The sequence below is a fragment of the Lethenteron reissneri genome, chromosome 37 (genome assembly GCF_015708825.2).
Source record: "Lethenteron reissneri isolate LAM-NWPU_2019-01 chromosome 37, ASM1570882v1, whole genome shotgun sequence".
Lineage (NCBI taxonomy): Eukaryota > Metazoa > Chordata > Hyperoartia > Petromyzontiformes > Petromyzontidae > Lethenteron > Lethenteron reissneri.
The window spans coordinates 6358970-6386157 of NC_083815.1; the positions used below are offsets into that span (position 1 = coordinate 6358970).

Here is a 27188-nt window from a genome sequence, read left to right on the forward strand (position 1 = left end):
ATATTATTTATAATATATGCAAATTATTATTTCATACCTGAATAGTGGGAAGCTAATAGAATGAATATTTTAAGTTAGTTTAACACGTAGCAGGCTTTCGCGACCAATATCATCCATAATACAGGGTTTTTTTGGGGGGGTTAGATCGCATGAATATATAAATGTGTCGTTAAACGCGCCACCACCCAACACAACCAAATAATAAGGTTTATATTGATATATTTACGCGATCTAACCCAAAAATAACTGTATTATGGATACTATTTTACGTTATTTGTCAAACCACTGTTGGATAAAGTTATCCGCAAGTTGGTGTCGGGCAAGGAGGTTGTTTGACTATACTTCACCAAGCTCGTCAATGTGGGTCGGTGAAAAGGGGGGAATCCAGGACCCGGTTCAGATATTGCTTGCCACTAATGTTAGCCATGGTCGGGAATCGAACTCAGGTTACCTGGCAAACCGCACAGAATTAACGAGGCAGAAAACATTCGACGAAGCATGTGAGACAGAAGGTGCCAATGAAGTGCAATTTCGGATCAAGCCAGGACAACAAATCGTGACAATTCATCGAATCACCAGAGGGGTGAATTACTGCGTGTCTGTTTACTGCGCAGCATGAGCGCACATTGATTGTTTGTAAGTCACCAACCCTGTCACCACTTAAGTGAGAACCCAGTGAAACCTGTTCTGAGTGTGCATAAGCAAGCGAAGAAGCATAAATATAATGGCTCATCCACTGAACACACATGTTGGAGGATAACACCTCGAGTAAAAGTTGTACAAATGAGCAGTTAGCAATAACATTTCACTGCCCAAAAAAAGAATTCTCAATTAAATTTCCTCCTGTTTATTTCCAGAACAAATCCCTTTTTATCCGCAACCCTTTCGCTCATGACTCCACCAAAGCTTGTGAGTAGCATGACAAACGCGTCCTATCATCTGTGGAATATTTGCACGCATAATTCTAGTGTAGGTGGCAGCAATGTTGACAGTGGTGCCTCGTGGAAATGGGGGAGGGGGGAACGGCAAATAAAAATACAAACTTCAGTCACAATACTCTTTGGTTCTTTCGGTAAAGTCACGTAGGTAGAAAAATAAAGTAAAATAAAAAATAACATCTCATTATTTTTCGACCTACGTGACTCTACCGAAAGAACCAAAGAGTATGGATTCCTGCAGTCACGAAAGCTTCAAATCAAGATTCAGTCACAATCTGTCACACCTGCCTTGAGCCAATGACTGAACGTCTTCTTCAGAACATAAGTTGCAGATAAAAGGATGCCGTTTGTAACACGTGCACATGACATGCTCGTTACAATAACAACAACAAACCCACAAGTGATGCGTTGTAACCATCCAGGGAGTTTACTCCTTGCCCTGGGGCTTGGCTACGCCTTCCCCTAATTGTCCACCAAATTCTGATGGTCTCCACTGCATTAATATAAGGGGCCGTCCATAAATGACGTCACGTGATTTTGGACGATTTCTGACCCCCCCCCCCTCGTCACACGGCGTCACAAAAAGTCAGACCCCCCCTCAAATCTGACGTCACAAAGCTCTGCCCCCCCCCAAAATAAAACATGCTTCAAATCGCTTTAAACTATTGTCATTGTAGTGCGTATTTAATGTGGCGCTGCACTTTGATGTAAAACATTTATTAAAAAGTCTATTTAATTCAGTAGAACGTGTTGTCTATATTTATTTAAAGTTGCGCAATTTGATGTGACGTCACATTTCTCAACCCCCCCCCCCCCCATCGTAACACATCGTCACAAATTTCTGACCCCCCCCCCTTAGGGGCGTGACGTCATTTATGGACGGCCCCAAATAGCTGAGCACAGGCCTAAAAAAGGGCCCAAAACGCAACAAATATCCGACAACAAAATAAAAACTGTGAGAGATAAGAGTTGACTCGTTTCTGGAAATGAGCGCGGTTACAGCAAACTTGGAAAAGAGACGAGGGGAGGGGAATTCCAAAGTTGAGCAGCCTTCTGCTTCTTCTTGTCGTACGGCTGATGTGCATGCAGAACAACGACTACAATCTTCTTGGTTCTTTCGGTAAAGTCACGTAGAAGGGAAGTAATAAAATAATAAAAATAATAAAATAATAATTCTTATTTTATTTTATTATGTTTTATTTTTATTATTTCATTACTTCCCTTCTACGTGACTTTACCGAAAGAACCAAGAAGATGAATCCCTGCAGTCACGAAAGCTTTAAATCGAAACGACTACAATGTCACATTCAGGTGGTCAAGCCAAATAAATAACAGGAGTCGCGGAGTGGATCATCGCCGTGATGTCTCCCTTCGTATTTGCGGATCGGGCATCGTTGTTCGGGTCTGTCCTGGATGACCACAGTCGCACACCGGCGAGTTCTACTTGTGTATCGTGCATCCACATCTACTGCCGTGGTTTGTACCAGTGGATGCGGTTTAGGGTGGACCATGAGTTACTCTTTGGTTCTTTCGGTAAAGTCAGGTATAAAGATACAATAATAAATTAAATACTAGCATACGACGTTTCGATTGCAACACAAGCAATCGTCATCAGGTATAAATGAAATAGAAACACAAATCTTGTATACTTAGACATGTAATGTAATACAACAGAGAATCGGATAACATAACAGTCAACACCCTACCTGGTTGATTACGTTCTTCTTGAGAATGCTAAATTTGAGAGAGAGATCAAACACAGAACCAGACACATATAGACAGACATATAAGCAGACAGATATCACAGAGATACATAGAGAGAGAACAAACATAGGCACACAGAGGCATACATTTCTAAGTATACTAGATGTGTGTTTCTATTTCATTTCTACCTGATGATGATTGCTTGTGTTGCAATCGAAACGTCGTATGCTAGTATTTAATTTATTATTTTATCTTTACACGTGACTTTACCGAAAGAACCAAAGAGTAATTCCTGCAGTCACGAAAGCTTCGAATTATGTTTGGTGGACCATGAGCTTCGTGGAAGATCAACCGCAGATATATTCCACGTCTTTATTGAGCAGCAAGAGTAGTTGCCGCGTTGATGAGACCGAGTCGTCAACACGGGTGGAGTTCACACGAACAGGAGCCGTGCCAGTGGCGATAGAAGAGGAACAAGGAGGCAACTGACCGCGAGTTACGAGAGTAAATCAGCGAGTTCTGGGGTCATCGATCAACCCGATTGTTTCACTTTGAATGCCCATCAAGTACAGTGAGGTGGTGGGGGTGGTGTGCCCCGTGTTGGCACGTGGAAGGAGGGAGCGGGTTTAAAAAAATGAATTCGACAAAGTTGGCTTTCCCCAAGAGAGGAAGTTTGGCTTAGGGAGAGCAGTTGAATCATCCTCCCATCCCGAGGTGGTTACAACTGTGAAGACATTTAATTGTGCCATGCCAGCTCAGGTTTCGGCTTGGGTTATAGAGCAGAGAAACACAAATGCCCACCGCTACCCACGGTGGAGTGAATGGGGAGGAGATGAATGTGGAGGCACGGTTGTTTTGTTATTGAGGTTCGCTCCGGAGAAGGGAAAAAAAACACATTGCAAGGTGAGAAGGAACAGGAGAGGAACGCCGAATAAGTGGCTGGAAACAAAAAAGCAAAGGAGCCAATTGGATCAAAAGCAAAGGATCTTGCGCACAGCAGGTTACATTTCATTAAAGCAAAGAGGGCAAGAAAAGCTAGCGGCAAGGTCAGACCGCTGTAATGGTGCAAAGCAAATCACTATCACAGGAATAATATTTAATGGACATGGAAAGTACGCACTGTACAGAGAAGAACACGAAGCGCCAAAGGGTGCACGCACACACAAGAAAGCGAACTCCGGTGTGATTGCATTTCTCGCGGAGAACGCAAGGGGAAGGGATGGGGAAGGGACAGAGGTCGCAAACGGGTTTTGATTCCTTACCCGTACCCGGCCGCACCAGGGTCGCAAACGGGTACCCTACCCGTACCCGGCCGGGTAGGGTACGGGCATCGGGTACCTGATTGCGACGTCTGGGATGAAGCCATGTTGCAGGCGCGGGTGGGTTGATTCTAACAAACTTGAATTGTGAGAAGAGACAAGACGTTGGGAAATGAGTGACAAACGGTTACTCACCAGTGACTCACGGCCTACCCGTACCCGTACCCGGCCGCACCAGGATCGCAAACGGGTACGGGTACGGGTAGCCGGGTATCGGGTAGGGTACGGGTATCGGGTACCCGGTTGCGACCTCTGGGATGAAGCCATGTTGCAGGCGCGGGTGGGTTGATTCTAGAAACTTGAATTGTGAGAAGAGACAAGACGTTGGGAAATGAGTGATAAACAGTTACTCACCAGTGACTCACGGCCTAACCGTACCCGTACCCGGCCGCACCAGGGTCGCAAACGGGTACCCGGTTGCGACCTCTGGGAAGGGAGTAGCGTATTGGAGAGAGCCGTGCGCTCTTGCTCTCTCGCTCTCTGCCTGTGTCCCGGACCCAGCCGGCGCCTGTAGCCGTCAATCTCGGCTTCTAATCCCCGAGGCCCCTTTTGGCTCTTAGCATTCCAAAGCTCTTTCAATCACGGCGATTTTACGTTTCCGAATTGTGAGTCTTAAAAATAAAAAATAAACGCTTGAATGTAAACTTGATTTTAACAAAGGAGAGAGAAAGAAAATACCGAGTGAGCCGAGTTGCGAAATCCTTTTGAAGCCGCCTAATACTTGCGTTGTTGTCAGCGATTATCCATACCCTCCCCATATAGTCACCGTCCGTGGAAGTTTACCTTCATCGAGTTAAAAACACCGATTAACGCCCACAGTGTTACTAATGTCGAGGGTCTTGCGGCCAAACGAGACGAGGTTCAACCCACGACACGTCCTGTATAGCCTTACAAGACTGTTGAGGGAAGTGCTGTTAGCGAGCCCCTATGAAGGTCGGCATGGTACACACCACCGCACCAGGTACTCATTTGAGGCTGAGTCGACCTAGGGGAGGCCCAGGACCAGTTCGGATAATTGTCACTGGTGTTGGCCATGAGTGAGAATCGAACTCGGGTTGTCAGGTTCGTAGCGCAGTGCGCTAACCATTGCACTACCGCTCCCCACAACACATCGGAGAGCGAAGATCCCTTGTATAGCCTTAACAGATTGTTAGGGCAAGTATGAAAGTGCTAGCTCACAAGAGCAATCACAGTATCACTCGCAATATACTAAGCCAGTGTGTATGCATTCTCTGGCTAATGTGGCACCATATCGTTTTCAAACGCAATCAAATACTCTTTCAATAGTTTTTTTTGTAATTAAAGTTCATGATTTGAACGTAGACGCCGTTTGGTGTAAGTGCTATATATGAAGGCTGGCAGAGCATCAATGTGAGTGGTGTGTTCGTAATTTTCAAAAGTCAGTCGGAACTGCACTGGCTTAGTGCTTGAACCTGGCTGAGCCCAGGAGGAACTCGCGCTCCCAGGGGGACTTGACACTTCTAGAGCCACCAGCTGTGGTCTCATGGGGTCAATAGAGTCGCTGCATGAGAGGCGCGGTATAAAAAATAAATAACGATGATCATGAATATAGAAGGGAGATGCATATCCTGTGATGTCACTTTCTAAGGTCAATTTGCTGGCTGCGTTAATGTTTAAATCCTATACATGGCAAAGCATCACAAAACTGATTTTAGCTTAAGATTGTCGAAAGTAACCCGTGCATATATTTAACCTTGTTGGAAATTAACTTATTTTAAGATCACTTCTCGACTCAAACCGTTGGCAGTGGAGTCGAAGGTAATCGACATGCCCCGATGCGTTTGACAATTCGATGCAGTGTTACATTTCCGAGACCAAATGAGACGGTTTTTGTTTTTATTGCCTCATTTGTACCATTTCTTGTTTGCTGTCTCTTATTCGGACGGTTTCAAACACTTAACCTCGACGAAACTGGAGCAAACAATTGGCACACGAGACACAAGGTGGATTAAAAGGGCCTAATAATAAGACTGTGTCCTCATCCCCCCTTATAGACCATGTAAAAGAGCAATCAATTCATGATAAATGTTCAGTGGCCATCGCTTCCGTGACCGTCAGCCGCATCAGACCGTCAACAGGCCGATGCGCACACCTCCTTCACGTTTGGGTGAAATTTAAGATAAGCCACATGAGTGCGATTGTGGCCATGCAACTGTAACTATACGTCTGAGCTCTACACACAAACTCTCTCCTGAAGGCCTCTCGTGGCTAGCAGAACTCAACATTGGCATTTAGCTCCTGAACATTCTGCTGCCATACACAACAAGAGAATAGTGGCCATCGTTTAAATGTGAGCTCGGGTTTATTTGAATTTTTACTTAAAGCTTTCGTGACTGCAGGAATACATATTCTATGGGTCTTTCGGTAAAGCCGAGTAGATATTAAAAATAAGAATAAAAATACCACGACGTTTCGATCGCAATAGTCTTCCTACTCTTCCTCTAACTTGAAGACGATTTCTTGTGTTGCGATCGAAACGTCGTGATATTTTTTTCATAATTTTTCTATCTACGTGGCTTTACCGAAAGACCCATAAAATATTCATTTGAATTTGTTACATTGATAATAAAATCCCATTCGGCCAGTTTTCCCTGGCTGCGTTGAGCACAGCAGCAGGAACAAAACAAAGACAAAAACATCAACATTGCAGAGAAGGGGTACAGGGTTCCTCAAGGAATATTGCACAGCTACCACGGAAGGCCTTTGACGAACATGAACATGAGAGCGAGAGGCACCAGAAAAAATATATATTACTGCAGTGCTCAGGTCCCGCCAGTAGTTCTCATCTGTAAACACCTCGAGAGTGAAGCATCATCACTGCATGCAGGCCATGTGCAAATGTGCTCCTAAAGGACGTGAGCTGGACTCTAACAGTACGAATATTAGTCACCATATTTTGAAATAAATGAGTTGTACACACGTTATTAAAGTCAACTGACTGAGATTTGCGAAAGTGTATTGACGATTGGATGGGGTATAAAAGTGTTACGCAAATGTGTTTGTTAAGCACTATATTGTGTTGATTGCGGCTTCTGATGTGGTCATTCTAACGTTACTGTGAAATGTGGAAAAGTTAAGAGTTGAAAATATTGTTTTCATTCTCTGAGTTCCAAATATGATCCTCATCGCGGTACCCCGGGCTACCGAATCATACAAAATGGGCCGAGGCAATTAAATATTTTATTTCTGGGACACTATTTTTTCCAGGGGTGTACTTAACTCCGCGACTGGGGTACCAATCAATCCTGAATCGGTGCCACACTCTGCGATGTCGAAACGCAGCGAGGACGATTGTGCTGAAACCCTGAACGCTCGCACGCACCGTGGTGGTGCATCGTGTACAGCTCGTCGAGATGAGTCGATTGCCGCGTCGCCGACCATCAACAGACTAAACATGACTGCATCACGGACATTGTGCAAGAGCCGGGGTACTATGGAACCCCGGGGTACCGCCATAAGGTTCATTTGTTATTTAATAATTGTAATACAGAGACGCCCTTATATGTTTTTGCCTATGAAGAATTTGATGTACAGTGCATTGCAAAGATGGTTTTATTTCTTTTTTAAAACATGTGCAAAACAATGTGTAATGTTTATTTGTTCCATGCGAATTTTAGAGATTGCTGACCCTGAAGTGCCGAAACAGTGGTGCCTTATGCGGTTATAGACATGTATAGAGTGTATGCTGAGTGAATGTAAGTTGTATTTCTCTGCCCTTTGAGGCAGTGAAACATCACTGCATGCAAGCCATTGGCAGTGTGCGCTCCTGAGCAGTAAGCGAAGAACAAGAGTGTTCATCCGTTATTGTTACAGACATTCAATAAATGTTGGTGGCATTTGGAATGGACCCTGCCCCCTCATTCTAAAGATGCTACACACATACATTTTGAACAATCGATTCTCACGAGCACTATCTGAATGCAGGTATCGTGAACGTAGCAATCAATATTAATGAATGAATGCGTCGTTGTGCAAGTTAGTATGGAGGGAAAGCGGTTGGTGGCCTGGTGGGTGTGGATATGAGGAGACGGGATGAAATCACGGACCTTTATTCATTGAGCACAGTGATTGAACTGGGCCGTTCTTGGGCCAGAAGACCCTGATTTCCAATAGTCATGGAAACCACTGTTGGGTCACCCGTACACATTCTCGACACTATATATATATCACATGCAATGTCCATACTCCTTGGCACTGTCTTTGCACTTAAAATTGCGTGATTTGACACCCTTTGTCCCAAACACTTATTTGTGCGAATGTATAACTGTGACATAGTACAACTCCTTTTAACCTGCTCTTTGTCAATACTTTCTTATATTCAAAGGTGGCAACCCTTCCATGATTTTAAGGCTAAGCGTCAATAGTATTCACAGACAGAAAACGGACCTGTAGCACAGTGCCCTAACTATGACACCACACATAGACAAAGATCCCCCGTACAGCCTTAACAAACTGTTGGGGCAAGTGCTGCTAACGAGCACCTATCGAGGCCGGCACGGCACACGAGGGGATGGGTGGCCAGCACCACGCCAAGCTGCCTTTGTCTCCCCAGTGGCGATGTTTACACACCAGGTACTCATTTGAGGCTGAGTCGACCTAGGTGAGGCCCATGACCATTTCAGATATTCGTCAGTGGTGTTGGCTGTGAGCGGGGATCGTACTCGGGTCACCGGATTCGCAGCACAGCGCGCTGCAACACTCCTGCTCCCCACACAAACTGCTTCTCTACACAGACACATACTTGTGGGTGTGAAATGAATGTAATGAAGCCGCTGCAAATTAATCTGTTAAAAATAAAATACTTGATAAAATGATAGACGACTAATTAGCGTTATGTTTCTGGCTCACACACACAAATGAACCACAGGAGTTTTTTTTTTTACTTTAAAAGATGTAGCAAAAAAATATCATTAAGTATGCAATGTTCTTTGTGCTGATCTTCATGAAGCAGCGATTAAACGTTGGAGCTCAGTCTGACCTGCTTATACGCAATAACCCCCCCCCCCCCCCAAAAAAAAAACAATGATGATCTTGCTGCGGTTACTGTTATCGGATTATTGCGTTATTTTTACAATACCATTTTGCCTCGGAGCACACGTAATACACGGAGCACAGAGAACAGCTGCAGCGGGTAAGATCAGCGTTTACCGTGACCTTTGGTGCCTAAAATGCCAGGAATGTAATTGGAGCCAAATGAAGCTTTTTCAAAACTTTTATTTTGGTTGCATTCGTGTTAACAAAGGCGGGGGGGGGGGGAATAACTATTAAAAGCCCCATCAAGTTAGACACCGCAAATTGCACGCGCATCGGAAAAAAAATTTACGCTGAGCGCCGCCACCATCGAAACCGCCCCAAAAGATGTGATGCATCACCGCCACAACAACAACAACAGCGCAGACGTGGGGAAGGCCGCACGAGAGGCCGGGCAGCTCGTTAAAGATTTGAACACCGAGGGGAGATGAAAAAAAATTAACCCGTAAAAACAAAGTTTTTCACTATAAATCCTTTATATGCGTGGCGGCTAGAGTCCTCTCGTCCTCTGGCTTGAGATGGCTGCCACCTATGGGTCAGATGATTGCGTGCCACCATTAAGCAATTGGTAATTTAATATAAAAAAAAAAGTTCCCTAAAAAGTGTAAAATTTTGGGGGAAAAAATTCACGAAAATAAATTGTCACACACAACGAGTCTGTGTGCAAAATGTCAGCTCGATTGGATCACGGGAAGTGGGTTAAAAAACGACCGAAAGATTTGCACGGTCGTAAGCGCGCAAGCGCGCAAGCAAGTGAACTTAATATAAAGGATTTAAAAAAGTTTTCGTCAAATAAATAAATGGGGACGGCAGCTCAACGTAACCGAAGCCTTCTTTGTAACGGACGCCCTTAATTTTGCCAGGCGAGCTCTCGTTGAATGTTATTAGTTCATTACTTTTAAAATAACATTTGGGGTGAATTAATTTGTAAATATACAAGCCCTTTTGTCAATTCTTCTTCTGGATGATGGCCTCCTCACGCTGTGTGGGTTGTTCAGGTCATTTGGCCACACTTTGTCATGCTAGTCGGTGTGTGTGTGTGTGTGAAGGCAGGTAAACCTAGACATGTGAGCATAGTACATTGCAATGGATTTTGTGTAACGTTATATTCACGGTGGTTGCCTAACAAAAGCACAATCCAGGCTCAAACCTGCTTAGCGTTCAAGATCTGACAAGATTGGGTGTATTATAGGTGATTTGCTCATAGGCAGCAATTGAATTTAGATGTGTGCTCATTTTTAAATTGGCATTCTGGCCATGAGAGATACACAATGGCCTCACTGATATGAGTGGCATAACAGTATAACGTTATTGTAATGCCGCATAAAACAATACTGGGCCACTGAATAGGAGGATAAAACTGTCCGCTCGCCACCAAACGCCCAACGGTGGCGATGACAAGCCCACTTGAGGTGCTTCAGCCGCACCGAACCTCACAAAAATAATATCCAGGGCCTACCTTGGCTCCTCCCACCCTCAACCAGTATATATACAAATACTGTTTTCTTGGAATTTCTCTCACTTGATACAGCAATCGTGCTGTGACGGTTCCACCTGAAGACGGAGGCTTGTGTTGCCTCCGAAACGTCGTGATTTTTATTTTATTTTTATTTTACTTTTATTAATTTTAATTTCTGACCTACGTGACTTTACCGAAAAAACCTAAGAATACCACTTGAGGTGGACTACAGGTGACCAATCGACGACGGGCCGCAAAGCGTCCGAGCAGGTGTGTCGCGTGCCCCGTGTGTGGGGTCGCGCGCGGGCGTCCTGTTCCGCAGCGCTCGCCCCCCTAAAGACGTCGGAGTCGATGTCCTCCCTCGGGCCGACCGCACAGCTGCGCTGCTTCTTCCAACGAGAGGGACATTTCGGCAGCCGTTTGTTCAACAAGCCTGAGCCTTGCTGATGAGTCCCAAACGGTCAAAAAACAAGTCCAGGGGTCGGATTGTTTAAATCAATGCTGCAGGGTAATATTGGTCTTTAAGGCAAGAGGTCCGATGGACTAAAATTATATTTTTATTTAAAGCTTTCGTGACTGCAGGGATTCATCTTCTTGGTTCTTTCGGTAATTTTATGTTTTATTTTTATTATTTTATTATTTCCATTCTACGTGACTTTACCGAAAGAACCAAGAAGATAAAATTATATTTTTATTTATACATGGAGACAGTTCTATTCGACTGCCCCTATTTCAATGGAGGGCAGTTTGGGTTTCTCCATGAACTGCCATGATGTTCTATGCAAGGGGACAATGACTGTTTATTCCTTGCACAGTTTTTAATGGCTGAATATTTAATTTAATTGAGCATACATTCAATCAAGCGGTATGGCCTCACAATATAAGCCAATGTATCGATGAGGCTATTATAGCCTTACTATGGCCTCGTTTATTAAAATACAGGCTGGTGTGCTCCAATGTGTCGCATGCGTTTAATATCGCTCGGTCCGGAGTGAACTTTCTTCAAATTTATATTTATTTTTAACAATCTCTTCGAAGAGACAATTAAGTAGATTGTCAAGGCGCCCACAAAAAAGCAATCATTCCATTCAGCCCTTTCAACTACTTCGTGGTGGCAACCTAATTGGGTGCATTCAATCAGACGGAAATTTCAAGGCGTTTTTATGAAAGCAATTGAGCGCTAAGTATTTATGTGATTATGTTTTTTTTTTTCTGCAAGGTCAAAGTTGCAGACAAAAGTTTCAGCTGCAGAAATGGAGGGAGAGTTTGCAATCTACCCTTGTGCTCGGCATACAGAAGAAGTAAGGTTACAAAATGAGATAAGACGTAAACATTTCATGGAATCGTTTAATCATAGCTGCGGCCTTAATCTCTGTCACAGAGCAAATCCCACTACAGATCAGCAAGATCTATGGGCAAGCCAAATTCCCTCTACATAGCTAATTTATATATGGAGAATCATTCTTGGAGCTATAAATCTTTGTAAATACATCTCAAGAGATGTACCCTGCATAAATAAGATTCTTTTTTTTTTACAATTGTGGGTTAGATCTGGGTGATCATGCAAGCCATTAAGGGGAATTTCACAAATTTCACCGTTCATCTGCGGCTAAAAGAGGCATCTGTTATTAACTGCGCCTCTGTTTGTGAATGTCAGAGTGTTTTCATTAATGCAAAGGCCATTGCGAAATTCCAGTTTCGAATGTGGCTGGGCGCTCGTTTGATGCAAGCGGCAACCCAGCGGTTCGACGCGACGCTCCCTTGCTGCGAGCGTTCACAAGCCCGTGGCCTCTCCAACCCTCCGAGACACGTTCACGCTTGGCCGATCCAACTAAAAACAGACCTGCGATTTCTTCCCACACTCGGGGCACGCAGGCTTGCAGTGCAGCGCTGTCGGGGGTGATGGCCACGGCCGTTGCGATTGTTTGAACCAAACCGCCGGCGAGCGGAAGGGCCTCCGCTGGGAGAGGACGCTCAAGGGTATTTGGTCTACTCTTCCAGCCTGGCCAGATGTGTTGAAAGAGGTGGATGTACGAAACGCAACGTGGCGGTGGAGAGACGGGGTAGGGGAAATGTGGCAGCTTTGTAGCGGCACCGTTAACGAGGTATATGCACCTCCGATTAGAATGATTGGCTACGTAGGATGCGAAAGAGGTTCAACATACATGCAGGTATAAGGACCAAATTGCTTCTATGGAAAATACTAAATGAGGCACGCTGTTGAGACGTGAACCGAACGTACATCTGTCCATTTATCCATACATCTTTTCATCCATCCCTACACACCGCCTCGGCGTGGGTTGACCGTCTTACCGAGCCGATGCCGACGAAACTCGTGATGCCGATGCCCCAGAGGAGCAGGCTGCCTTCGTGGAAGCGCTTAGTCAGCCGGCCCATCAGCACCCCCTGCATGACCTGTGCACACACGTGGGCCGGAGGCACATGTTTCTTAGCTTGACTTTCCACGAGCTGGTCAGGCGAGGTCCTGCGTGCGTGTGTGTGTGTGTGTGATTCGGGGGCGGGGGGTGAGCGGTGGGCGGAAGACAACCTGGGGCCACGTTGTCGTCATTATGAGCAATATATGTGTCTTTGCTGTAGAAGTCCCTTAAGTTTAATGTTGAGCCAAGGTCTGTCCATTCTTGCGCTTTCCCAAGCATCCCCTGATAGGGTGTTACTGGCCGGTAATGAGAAAATATATGCTGACCTTGAAGGCAAAGTGAGGCTTGCTGTCTGGCCAAATTAACCACCAGAAATAAAAAATAATCCCCTTACACACACGCTGGACCTGCCTGTAAATATGTAAGCAGTTACTGCAAACTTTACTTATAAATATATGCAGAACTGCCGAAGAAATTGTAATACCTGGAGAGATCAGACCATGTCTGTCTAATTAAGTTTATTATAAATAGCTGCAGTGATATCATGTTTTTGTCAATATGATATAACATTTCACAATATGACAATTATCACGATATCAGTTTCACACAACTTAGTAATTTTATTTAACCTGTTTTAGTGCATGTTTTGTGCTTTGCTGTACTTCCAGTACATATAGAGATTACTTAAAGATTTCTTAACTGCGGTTTACTCAATTTAAGCCTGCCATATGTCTTTCTAATCATTAAAATCCACGACGCTTAAAATTCACAAGCTGTCAGTTACACTAAGGATATTAAAATAATGAATTAAACTGTGTTATGTAACAGCCATGCTGTCAATTAATACAGAAAGCATTTTGCAGAGCATTAATTTATGGGCAAGATAGCTATTTATTTGAAACTTCAATTACCGAGTTTGCTATTTCAATTTTTTTTGGCAGCAATAAAAAAACATTTCAGAAAAATTGAATTAGCAACGATAATCAAAACATAACTGTACTTTGTGCAGAGGACGCTGTGGTCACCGTGGGTCTCATAACGTACAACGTTTCGTAGGATTATACATATGTCGAACTTCTTTTGCACCGTACATAGTCAACCGTGCTAAATTGCCAGTGAGGGATTGCTATATATCGTGGCAACCCTGTGGGTAAACATTAATGAATTGATGCAGCTAATCCGGCTGTGACGGTCCCACCTGATGACGGAGACTTGTGTTGCCTCCGAAACGTCGTGATTTTTGTTTTATTTTATTTATTTTTATTAATTTTGATGTTTTACCTACGTGACTTTACCGAAAAAAACCTAAGAATTTTAATGAAAGCCCTTTCCACTAGGCCGCACTTTCATGCTGCCTTTATGAAATTGCAGCTAAAGTGCCAAGCCACGACGAGCCTTAATTTTGGCAAAATCTTTATCAGGGTTCTCAACATGAACAGAAACGCTATATTCGTTGCTTCATTATATTACGGCACTTTGTCCAAGGGTTGCCATTCCAATTATAAAGTGCCGCATAATGTGGGGGCTGAGCGTACGCGCGATGGTGTCAAATGAGAAGGTCACAACATAACTGTGTGTGTGTGTGTTCCTGTGAAATTCGTGCATTCCTGAAGCCAATTAAACATATATATTAGCTAATAGATAAGAAATTACCATACACAGACTCAAGTGCACAAACAGTTTGTAATATCCGAGCAGTGGTACAACAGAGGGCACAAAAGCAACACTTTTGCTTGTATGGTATTTTGTAATGTTTTGTATACATTTGTGTCTGGTTCACAAGCTTTGCTTCGAATACTAAACACTGTGCCAAAGGTGGTTTGACAGTTTTATTCTCCTTTCAGTGGCCCAGTATTGTTTGATGAGGCATTACAATAAAGATTCCCAACGTTATACTGTTATGTCATTCATATCAGCGAGGCCATTGTGTATCTGTCATGGCCAGAATGCCAATTTAAAAATGAGCACACATCTAAATTCCATTGCTGCCTATGAGCAAATCACCTGTAATACACCCAATCTTGTCAGATCTTGAAAGCTAAGCAGGTTTGAGCCTGGATTGTGCTTTTCTTAGTCAACCACCTTACACAAAATCCATTGCAATGCGCTATGCTCCCATGTCTAGGCTTATCTGCCTTCACACACACACACACTGACTAGCATGGCAAAGTGTGGCCAAATGACCTGAACAACCCACACAGCGTGAGGAGGCCATCACCCAGAAGAAGAATTGACAAAAGGGCTTGTATTTCGATTTAAAGCTTTCGTGACTGCAGGGATTCATCTTCTTGGTTCTTTCGGTAAAGTCACGTAGACGGGAAGTAATAAAATAATAAAAATAAAACATAATAAAATAATTCTCACGACGTTTCGGCCACAACGCAAGCAGCCGTCCTCAGGTGAAGAACAGGTCTTTACCGAAAGAACCAAGAAGAAAAAAAGGGCTTGTATATTTACAAATTAATTCACCCCAAATGTTATTTAAAAAGTAATAAACTCATGACATTCAGCGAGAGCTCGCCTGGCAAAATTAAAGGCAACTGATTGATTGCATACAATACGAGAAGACGGGTGGGGAAACAAAGGAATAGATTCAATAAGGAAAGGACACCAAGGTTGAAAAATTCCACACTTTAATTATTTATCTTAGGTGACTGGCGCATTACGTGGGTTTGCTAGATAACAGCCACTTTCTGCAATGTCATTTTGGTGAATGTGTCGAAATTTTCACTATGTTTGCAGCCCCAATTATAATTTGCGAAAGCCAGATAAACTGCAAAATGATGAAAGTTAATCTTAATGCGAAACATTATTTTAATATTTGTCATATTCATGGCAAGATCTTCGTATTTTTTATCTCAGCATGCCCTGCCTACTAATGTGTATGAGTATTGCACTACAGCCCATTACATTTTACTTGCTTCTGCAATCGGTCACTGATGAAATGTGATACTGACAATCGCTATATGCACTATAAAGCGCATGCCTATATTCATTGAGTGCAGCAATTTTATTTCCTCACGTCTACCATAAATGTGCGTTTCAACCTGCATTGACCGGCGTGGTGAAATATGGTCAAATAACACCCACAATCTGCACGGCGTGGAGAGGCCCACATCTAGCAGTGTACTGACGAAAAGGGCCGTACCGTACATTTACGTGTACCAAACAGTTACAAAAATTGTCCAGTATTGAGAAGATAATTTATAAATGACGAAGGTTTTCCTATGCCACATCAGTCATGGGGGTTCATCTTCTTGGTTCTTTCGGTAAAGTCACGTAGAAGGGAAGTAATTAAATAATAAAAATAAAACATAATAAAACAATTCTCACGACGTTTCGGCCACAACGCAAGCAGCCGTCCTCAGGTGAAAACCAGGTCTGTCGAGGCGACAGACATGAGGACGGCTGCTTGCGTTGTGGCCGAAACGTCGTGAGAATTATTTTATTATGTTTTATTTTTATTACTTTATTACTTCCCTTCTACGTGACTTTACCGAAAGAACCAAGAAGATGAATCCCTGCAGTCACGAAAGCTTTAAATCGAAAAAAAGTCATGGGGGTTGTTTCACCATACTTCACCATGCTGGTCAATGTGGGCTGGTGGAATACAATGCGGCTCAACGACCAATTCAGATGAAATGTTTTACGATTTCATTGCAGATAGCAGTCTTCAGCGCAGTGTGCTAACATCTGCTGCACCACCACTGCACATTACGAACAATGAAATAGAACGATGGGGGCGCCACGGTGGCGAGATGTTAACTACCTCGCCTCGTATACAGGAGCTCGTGGGTTTGATCCCGACGCTGACGCCTGCTGTATACTTGGAGTTTGCGTGTCTCTCTCCGTGGTGACGTGGATTTTTTTTCCGGGTCCTCCGGTGTTCCCCTCCACATTTAGAAACATTGCTTTGAGTATTTGGCTGCCGCTATAAATTTCCACGTGATAAGCCACTTCGTTGAGCTGTCCATTTTGGCCAGTTCGCTTCTGAAAATTAACTATATGGCTCAGTGGGCCTCATCTGGTAAAATAAAAAAATTAGTTTTAGTTTAACATTTTAAAAAGTTAAGTTATTTTTCAATTGCTTTAGATCACTGTGATGACCATTCGTAACTGCCGTGCACCTGACGTTAGCAGTGTGTGGGAGTCGAAAGCGGACCGCCGCATTCGTGGCACAGCGCGCCAACCGAAACACCCCCATTGAGGAAATAGAGATGTCAAGATCAAAAAATGTCAGCGGATATTGACTAAGAAACAGGCGCCATTAAAAAAAAATCATTGTTCTATGTAATTTAACAATGCTATGATATGTATTAATGATGGAATAGCGTGTATTGATTCCCAAGAATCCACTCGCGTATGACATTTCAACAAGTACAGTGTTCATACAAAGGCACAGTTACTGCCTGTGTTTACGCAGTGGGGTGGCTGGGACTCAAAGATGTGCCACCCGAGTTAGCCTGTGTGAACATACATTAAATATCCATAACACAATCTTGATTTGAAGCTTTCGTGACTGCAGGAATCTATACTCTTTGGTTCTTTCGGGAAAGTCACGTGACTTTACCGAAAGAACCAAAGAGTATCCATCATACAGTTGTTTTTTTGGGTTCGATCGCGTAAGTATATAAATGTGTCGTTAAACCCGCCACCACCCGACACAGCCAATTAGTAAGGTTTGTCACTTTAACAGAATATGTCGTCACTAGTACAGCACACCGGTGTGTTGGAGAGCAAATCCACAACATTTACAATCCACGTGTCAGGTGGTGGCGGATTTAACGATACATTTATATTTATGCAATCTAACCCAAAAAACCTATATTATGGATATTGGTTGTGAAAGCCTACGTGTTAAACGTACCTTAAATATCTCATTAAATTTGATCGAATCAGTGCCCCAGGCTTAACAATTAAAAGTATAAATGACCCCATCAGCCTCTTGAATTTTACCGCACCATCATAATTGTTGCATTAATGGTCTTGCATTATCATTTGGTTTATCATTCTCCTTTGGAGCATGGAGTGGTGGTGCAGTGATCAGCACACTGTGCTATGAACCCAATAACCTGAGTCTAATACTGGTAGGAACCTCCTGGTTACACCAGCCCACAGGGAATTATTGTGTCTGTCGTGCAGGGAGGGGCTGGGTGGGGAGGGGCTGGGTGGGGAGGGTGGGGAGGGGCTGGTCATCCCGTGGTGCCCTTATAAAACTCAACGTTTAACCTACTCACGCCGGCTTGTGCCCGCCCTCACAGTCGGCCATATTTGCGGAATACACCACGCCGCCGTTGACCCTGGCCATTGACTGAGCAACCCAACGTTCCTACCAGCTCCCTCCGCAGGAATGTGTTTCCTGGCCAGTGATGTCTGAACCAGTCCTATGCCCCCCACCCCTTCACCAACCCACTTTGACTCCACATAGTGAAGTATGGTCCAAGATGATACACATCCTGGGGAGGCCTTCATTTATGAGTGGACTGGCAAAGGGCTGAAAATGACATGGATGTAGGTGCTAGTTGGATTGTCACATTGGAGAACTTGGAGATGGCTATGGCTTGGGGAAGCCTTCATCCAGCATTGGATATATCATGGCTGTTGATGATTATATGTAATTCGTGGCAAAAGAAAAACAAGTTCAAGGTTACATGAGATGAAAAATCTACTTGCGGTGTATCAGAGATCAGTAGCGTGGACAAAGTGTGCATATGAGCCATCTCGCATACATCCACTGGCTGCTAATGAAATTGGTAGCAGGCATTTGCATTAGTGCTTAATTACTGCGACGATTTGGAACAGGCTAATATTCATTAGGAAAAGGGATAACCTTTTAATAGATCACGTTCAATTAAGTTGCATTAATCTTGATCAATAAACATGCCAGTGTGATTTATGTGATGCAGTGCACGCTGGATTAGGAGGTCTGTCGAGCAGGCCTCCATATTTAAGGGAACGATTAAATATAAATCTAACCGTAATACTGCCATGCATCAGAATAAATTCAGCGTGTGCCATGCAATGAATGTGTGCCCTCGGCTGAAAGCCCGTGGCTAGAATGCGACGTAAATTTTACTTTTCAAAGTTTTCTTGGTTCTTTCGGTAAAGTCACGTAGAAGGGAAGTAATAAAATAATAAAAATAAAACATGATAAAGTAATTCTCATGACGTTTTGGCCACAACGCAAGCAGCCGTCCTCAGGTGAAAACCAGGTCTGTCGAGGCGACAGCGTCTGAATGACGGCTGCTTGCGTTGTGGCCTAAACGTCGTGAGAATTATTTTATTATGTTTTATTTTTATTATGTTATTACTTCCTATTTTTTATTACTTCCCTTCTACGTGACTTTACCGATAGAACCAAGAAGATGAATCGCTGCAGTCACAAAAGCTTTAAATCGAAATTTTCAAACGTTTTCAATGTTTTCCTACCTGCAAAAGCAATGTCCAGCAAAAATAAAACCGCGTAACGACTCGAAATGATGATCCAGTTATGTTTAATTGCACATAACTTCAGGTCAGTGTTAGTGCTGGCTAATGTATTTTTTTTTATTATAATAATAATTCTAGCAGTCCACATGGCATGAATCCAAAGATCAATATAATAATTCCAAAACTTTGTAAATTTATGACCAAGCTGAGCCAAGGAATGGAATGCATCCAATGGGACGTTCACCAACTGAGTTGGAGGGATGAAATCGGCTCGCGTGCAGCTGCTGTGTGGATTGTTGCATCGCGGAACCGTGAGGGGTGGCGATGACGCGGAGAGGACTTCGTTCAGCAGCGAATTGATGAAGGCTGATGATGATTATGAGCTTACGGAATAGCCATGTAACAATTCCAGCCACCACCCCACCTCAACCAGCAATTTGATGAATTGTCACACGTTCGGGTCGTGATTCAATTCAATAATCAGTTATTGATTGTTTCAAATCGTTGCGTCTCATATTGTTTCAAATGGTTTTGTTCAATCCGTTGGCCTATATATTAGATTGGCATATTATTTTCACGTAATTTGTACAAATCGTCAATAATAATAATACATTCTTACATGCACAATTCTACGGGTGAATCGTGAGCGCAAGAAGAGATTTTTATCGATGAATCGAAGCATCGTTAGACAGCTGTTATTTACACATTGCTCAGTTTAAACATTTAGCCATTTGTGCAGTCTATACGGCCTATTCACTATCAGACCTGTCAACAACAGCTGTTTTAAATCCCTCCCGTTGTGGTTCTGGTTCTAAACATGCCCACGTTGATAATTGGTTCTTTACCCTTCTATCTGGCAACAAAACTGACACCTTTTTGCAAGGAGTCATGTTTGCATAGACCGCAATACCTGCAGTCATAATACAAACAAAAGAACATAACTTTGATAATGTGCACTGTCCTTGAAGTTGATTGGTCCACACCCGAGACAGCTTTCCTTCGAGCCTAGTCTCATATGGGTTGGACCAGATGACGCCAAAAGGCGCACAACTCAAGGACAATGCACATTATCAGAGTTATGTTCTTTTGTTTGTATTATGACTGCAGGTATTGCGGTCTATGCAAACATGACTCCTTGCAAAAAGGTGTCAGTTTTGTTGCCAGATAGAAGGGTAAAGAACCAATTATCATATTTTTACTGGCAAATGAGGTCCCCATAGCATGGCCACGTTGTTAAGGCTCACGAGTAAGCATTAGACCAATGTTCCTCTGAAGATGTGCAAGTTCAGCATGGAGAAGGAGGCGGTGACGTCACTGAGACGGGCAATTGCCTCAAGGTTGAGATCATCCTCAGGACGGACGGCAAGAGACATCAGGAGTGGACCTCGCAGGTCACGTGGTTTGGCAACAGTTGTGATCCGCAACATCATTAGCCATGATGACCTCTTGACCCTGAACCTGTATGCATTGATTATGAACCTGGTTTGTTGGTCACATGTTTTTTTTTTCTCTCTCCCCCACAAGCAACAATGATTTAAAAGTTACATGTACGTCACTTACTCACTGGTAAGTCAGTTACCACCACATCACCCATGCTATAACCATGGTTACTAGTCCCATGGACTTCATTTGTGGATACCTCCAAGTTGAGAACTCGGTCTACTCACCCACACTCACCTACCACACTGTAAGTCACAACAACTCACTCACCCTCTCACTCACCCACACTCACCCTCTCACTCACCCACACTCACCCTCTCACTCACCCACACTCACTCATCCATACTCACCTACCACACTGCGGGTCACAACAACTCATTCACCCACACTCACTCACCCTCTCACTCACCCACACTCACCCTCTCACTCACCCACACTCACCTACCACACTGTGAGTCACAGCAGTTCACTCACCCTCTCACTCACCCACACTCACCCTCTCATTCACCCTCTCACTCACCCACACTCACCTACCACACTGAGTCACACCAGCTCACTCACCCTCTCACTCACCCATACTCACCTACCACACTACGGGTCACAACAACTCACTCACCCACACTCACCCACACTCACCCACACTCACTCACCCTCTCACTCACCCTCTCACTCACCCTCTCGCTCACCCTCTCGCTCACCCTCTCACTCACCCTCTCGCTCACCCACACTCACCTACCACACTGCAGGTCACAGCTCACTCACCCTCTCACTCACCCTCTCACTCACCCTCTAGCTCACCCTCTCACTCACCCACACTCACCCTCTCGGTCACCCACACTCACCCTCTCACTCACCCACCCTCTCACTCACCCTCTCACTCACCCTCTCACTCACCCACACCCACCCTCGCACTCACCCTCTCACTCACTCTCTCACTCACCCACACTCACCCTCTCACTCACCCACCCTCACCCTCTCACTCACCCTCTCACTCACCCACACTCACTCTCTCAGTCACCCACACTCACCCTCTCACTCACCCACCCTCTCACTCACCCTCTCGCTCACCCACACTCACCCTCTCAGTCACCCACACTCACCCTCTCACTCACCCACCCTCTCACTCACCCTCTCGCTCACCCACACTCACCCTCTCAGTCACCCACACTCACCCTCTCACTCACCCTCTCACTCACAACGCTTCTCTTTCTGCTTTTTCCCTGGCATTGTTCCACTTTGGAATCCCCCCCCCTCCCATCGACTCGTTTCCCCAAGATCTTACAATAACAACCTTGCTCAATACAAGACACGTGTTGAACTCGGATCTATTACAACATCTATTGCACTGTTTGTTGCTGCATGCTTGACGTTTTAGGCCTTTGAGCCAGTTTTTTAGAGCAACTGTGTTAAAAAAATATATAAACCGTAAATGTCAAAAAAAATCATTGGATGATGCGGCTTAGCTGGCTGAAGACCAGAAGTGGAGGCAAAAACAACGTGACTTTATGTGCTGTACAGCACAAGAAGGACTTGGGTCTAAGGTCCAGGCATTCTGCACAAGTGCCAAAAGAACACTCATCATAAACAAAACGCCGTATTTTCTGCTCGTATCTATTACAGATGTGTGTGCCTATGAAGGCAGCCTTGAAGCTTAGCTTCTGGAAACCTTTTACGAAAAAATGTGTTAAAAAATCTCCCCTTCCCCGGTCCATGACCAACATGTAACTTTAGTGGTGACAATACGAAGGAGTTAAACATTCCTGACTTAAGTTTTTCAAATAGATTCCAATTACATTTTAACCCCCCATCCGCCCCGCCCCCCGTTCATTTAATTCAGGAGATTACAATCATATATATACATATAAAGCACAAACTTTATCTCTACCACCACTGCGCACACGCAGACATTTGTCAAACCTGGCTTACATTATTTTAATGTCAATGTATATCAAGAGTAAAAAGGGCCGTCCATAAATGACTTCACGCGATTTTGGACGATTTTTGACCCCCCCCCCCCCCTCATCACACGGCGTCACAAAAAGTCAGACCCCCCTCAAATATGACGTCACAAAGCTCTGCCCCCCCCAAAATAAAACATGCTTCAAATAGCTTTAAACTATTGTCATTGTAGTGCGTATTTAATGTGCCGCTGCACTCTAATGTTGTAGGAGAAAACTTTTATTAAAAAGTCTATTTAATTAAGTAGAACGTGTTGTCTATATTTATTTAAAGTTGCGCATTTTGATGTGACGTCACATTCCTCACCCCCCCCCCCCCGTCACACATTGTCACAAATGTCTGACACCCCCCCCCCCCCCCAGGTGCGTGACGTCATTTATGGACGGCCCCAAAGTGCATGCCCAAGTTTTAATAATGCACACTCTCTGTCTAAATGGACCGAGTCTCAAACTCGCACTCGCCAACGTGAGCTGAACGCATTGCGCCGTGCAGAGCAGCCCACGGCGTTGTGTCGTCTGCACAACGAAAGCAAGGTGGACCGAGTGGCGGTCTATGGAGTGCGACGCAGTATCCATACCCAACATCCCACATCATCAACGTGGCCCCACTGCAATTCCAACACAAGAAAGGGTTCACAAATAAAGTATAGTCTGCAGCCAGGGAAAGCGACGCTACGCCGGTTGTGAAAAGCACAGCCCTCGAATTGTTGGGAGTATCAATCAGAGAGCCATCCCACGATTTAATAGATGTCAATTAACAACAACAACAAATCCCTACTTTATCCAGGTGCAGTTTGTCGCAGGGGAGGTACAAAGGACAAACACCGCACGCATTTTCTCTTCTGAAAACAAGGACGCTATTTACACCATTGGAACCTCATTTGCCAGTAAAAAATTTGATAATTGTTTTTTTACCCTTTTATCTGGCAACAAAACTGACACCTTTTTTACAAGGAGTCATGTTTGCATAGACCACAATACCTGCAGTCATAATGCAAACAAAACACATAACTCTCATAATGTGCACTGTCCTTGAAGTTGATTGGTCCACACCCGAGACAGCATTCCTTAGAGCCTAGTCTCACATGGGTTGGACCAGATGACGCCAAAAGGCGCATCTGGTCCAACTCATCTGGTCCAGAATAACTATTATCAAGGACGCTATTCTCTTCATACGTTATCGTAATAATATATTGATGCCGATTATTATCAACGCTGTCTTGTGTCTAGCACACTGGACTAGCGGTTACCGGTTCGATCTCCGGGCAGTTGAAACGGTGCAAGTTTTTTTTAGAATCCCTCCGACTCTGTCCACCGGCCAGTATAAATAGGGGCACCACCGTCATTCAATCAGCAGGTCGCCTGTGGTGGTGTAAAGTGTGGATACGCCAACTCTTTAAAGACGTTTGCTAGCGTGGAAGAGTAGGCCAAGATTACCCGTCAGAGGGGCTCTCTAGAGCTCCCTCTACTGGAGGCCGGTCCATCAGATCGTAAGAGCAGCCTCTCATTCTTTCTTCTGCTACCTTGCCCTGTAAGATGACGTCGGTCGTTGCTCTAATCTCCTCACGTGTCCAAACCATTGTGCTGTTTCCTATATCTTCACTGTTGTCACAAGAGTGGTTGTCAATGTTCTCCCATCCAAATAGAACGCAAAACTATTGGTGCTCACTTATACAGGACTAATGGCCATGTCCGCGCCTGCTATCACTCTCACTAACGTCTCGTTTGTGTCGGGTCACGTTTCCGAGGCAGACACGTGGCTAAGGTGCAGCGGCGAATAAATCTTGTTTGTTGGGCTCTTTGAAGGTGGCAGGCCTCACCTGGCCTTGGGCTACGTGAAATTCAGTATCGAGTCACGTACAGGGTGATCCAGATGTCTTGTGACTCCTAATTAATTGACCCCACACATTTTTGTTCCTTTGCATATTCATTTTTGTTTTCAAATAAACCTAAAAAAATGAAGTTTTAGAGAATTAAATGGGGGTCACAAGGCATCTGGACCACCCTATACAGCCTGTGGGCTGTAGGTTCCCCACCTATCTTATAAAGCGTACTGGAGAGATGTTAACTCCCTCGCCTGGTATGCAGGAAGTCGTGGGTTTGATCCCGACCCTGACGCGTGCTGTATATTTGGAGTTTGCGCGTTCTCCCCGTGATCGCGTGGATTTTTCTCTGGCTCCACATTTAGAAACATGCATTTAGAGTATTTGGCTGCAACACATTTCCACATAATGATAAGCCACTTTGCTGAGCTATTATTTGTGGCCAGATCGCTTCTGAACAAGAGCTTTGTGGGTCTTACCTGGTAAAATAAAATAAATAGTTTAGTTTAAAGCAACTGTCCCCCCCCCTATGAAAGGAACGTGGGAGTTCCCAAAGTGCTCGGCATGATGTCCGGCGTTTTACTCCACCTGCCGGGAGCTTCTTCGGGAACTAAAGTGGCATCATCTTCTTGGTTCTTTCGGTAAAGTCACGTAGAAGGGAAGTAATAAAAGAATAAAAAAAAACATAATAATATTTATTTTATTATTTTATTACTTCCCTTCTACGTGACTTTACCGAAAGAACCAAGAAGATGAATTCCTGCAGTCACGAAAGCTTTAAATCGAAATTTAAAGTGGCATCGCAAAACATCGGGCCAAACACGACGCAGAGCAACTTGAAAAGAACTCGGGGAGAGCGATCCAGCAAGGCCACAAACACCGACTTTGTGGCACGGCCCAGGGCACCCACAAGGCAACAGGCACTGCTGGTTGGACGTACGGACCCTGTGATTTTAATTGTTCCTCCGGCATGGGAACGTTTTGTCACGAAGGGACAATTCCAATTGCTTTGACAAGAAAATAAGCCCCTGTAGTCAATAGCCAATTTGAAATGATAGTTTAAAATACAACTGAAAATGTGTTTTTTTTGGGGGGGTGTGCTTAATACGACCAAGAACACGCACCTACGCAAAGTATCGTACTATGTGCCAGTGACAAGTCGTTCACAAAGGGCAAATTAATTATTTTATTTAAAAAAGCAAATTGGAAAATAATGACATTGCCTTGCTTGCTACGCCCATAATCCACACAGCGAAACAAGGGCCAGGCGCCAGCAAGCCTCTGAGAGACAGAGGCCGACCCGACGGCTAAAGTAGAGTGCCCGTTGTTTTGTCTCCTTGCAAGCAACGTGGAGTGGGTGGCAGCGTGGGCCGCGCACGCGGTGACCTGCCACTCGGCGTGACGTCAATTCCAACGCTTTGTACGTCCACCGCAGCTCGCCGGCAGACGATGCTCAAACCATCGGCTAAACCCACTGGGCGAGCCCCGTTTCATCTGCGTCGACGCGAGGCCGCTCTTTCCGCTAAAACCCGTGAAGAGATTTTAATGAGCAACGGATCATTCGAAAGGTCTTGGTCTCATTATAATGGAACCGGCATGTTCTTATACTTTTGACCTGCCCTTGACCCGAGGGAAAAGTGAAAAAAAACGTGATTTTTTTTTTCTTTTCGGGCGGTGTTATTTTTTGCAAAGAGTGTTTTGCAATGCGGAGTAGGGCGCTGAATGCTGTTTGTTATCGCAGCAACATTATTGAATGGTCGGTGTACTTAGCGCGCATTGACTTTAGGTATTGGATTAGAATAAGTATTATTGTCGACGCCAGAGTCCCCATTTATCACGTACACGGCGATATGTTCATGTACATTTAACAGGCAAAGCAAATTAGTGCTCTACAATACTCGTGGGCATACACAGGAATGGGGGGGAAAAGGAATGTAATGCAATTCAATAAAAGTCTCGATGTATTTTGGTCGGCGGTACATGAAATAGGCGGTGTGTGTTGACCAAGACGTCAATCTGTCTTGTAAACACCGAGTAAAACTGTACTTGACCAAATCAACTATAATCCTTTTCTCAATTTAAAGCGGCTCTCCGAAAATGAGGGATTTAAATGAGAAAAAATTGGTTCAAGTGCATTTATATTGGGGGTCCTAAGCACCTTTATCCGGGATCATTACGATTTTGTGGAGTCATCACATGACATAGGTTAACAAAGCATAGAAATGACATAATCCACAAAGGACTCTGGCTACATTTTCCCCACAGGCAGCTCAGTGCTTTGTTAAACTACCTTTCCATTTTTCATCACGAGAGTCCGGACAAATCCTTTGATTTAACAGGGCAGACAAGACCACGCGCCACTAAATTGGCAAAGCATTAGTCTAGACTGCCTAAGAAATCGTGAGCCCCAATGATCACTCGGGATAAAGCCCTCTGAACAGCACACTGCACCACCAAGAGATACATTAGATAGCACTCGTAAGGATAATGCATTGATTTACTTCTGATGAACAAGAAAAGGACAACAGTGGAGTTAAAAAAACAATTACCTTGGCTGAGTAAATAGGGCAAAATTATACAGTTAAACAATGACTACAATAATACCAACCAATATGAATAGGTCTGTTTTATATTTGCGGCATTATATATATATATGTTTTAAACCAGGGCAGAATAGGCGCGGATGGT

At 44.2% G+C, this 27188-nt stretch overlaps 1 protein-coding gene across 1 annotated transcript in view; it reads right to left on the minus strand.

Moving 5' to 3' along the window:
* Positions 1-27188, minus strand: part of SLC22A18 (solute carrier family 22 member 18) — a 144365-nt gene that overhangs the window by 8928 nt on the left and 108249 nt on the right. The window contains exon 8 of the mRNA XM_061566757.1: positions 12786-12887. Coding sequence (XP_061422741.1) covers positions 12786-12887 — 102 coding nt within the window. The remainder of the gene's footprint in view (positions 1-12785; positions 12888-27188) is intronic.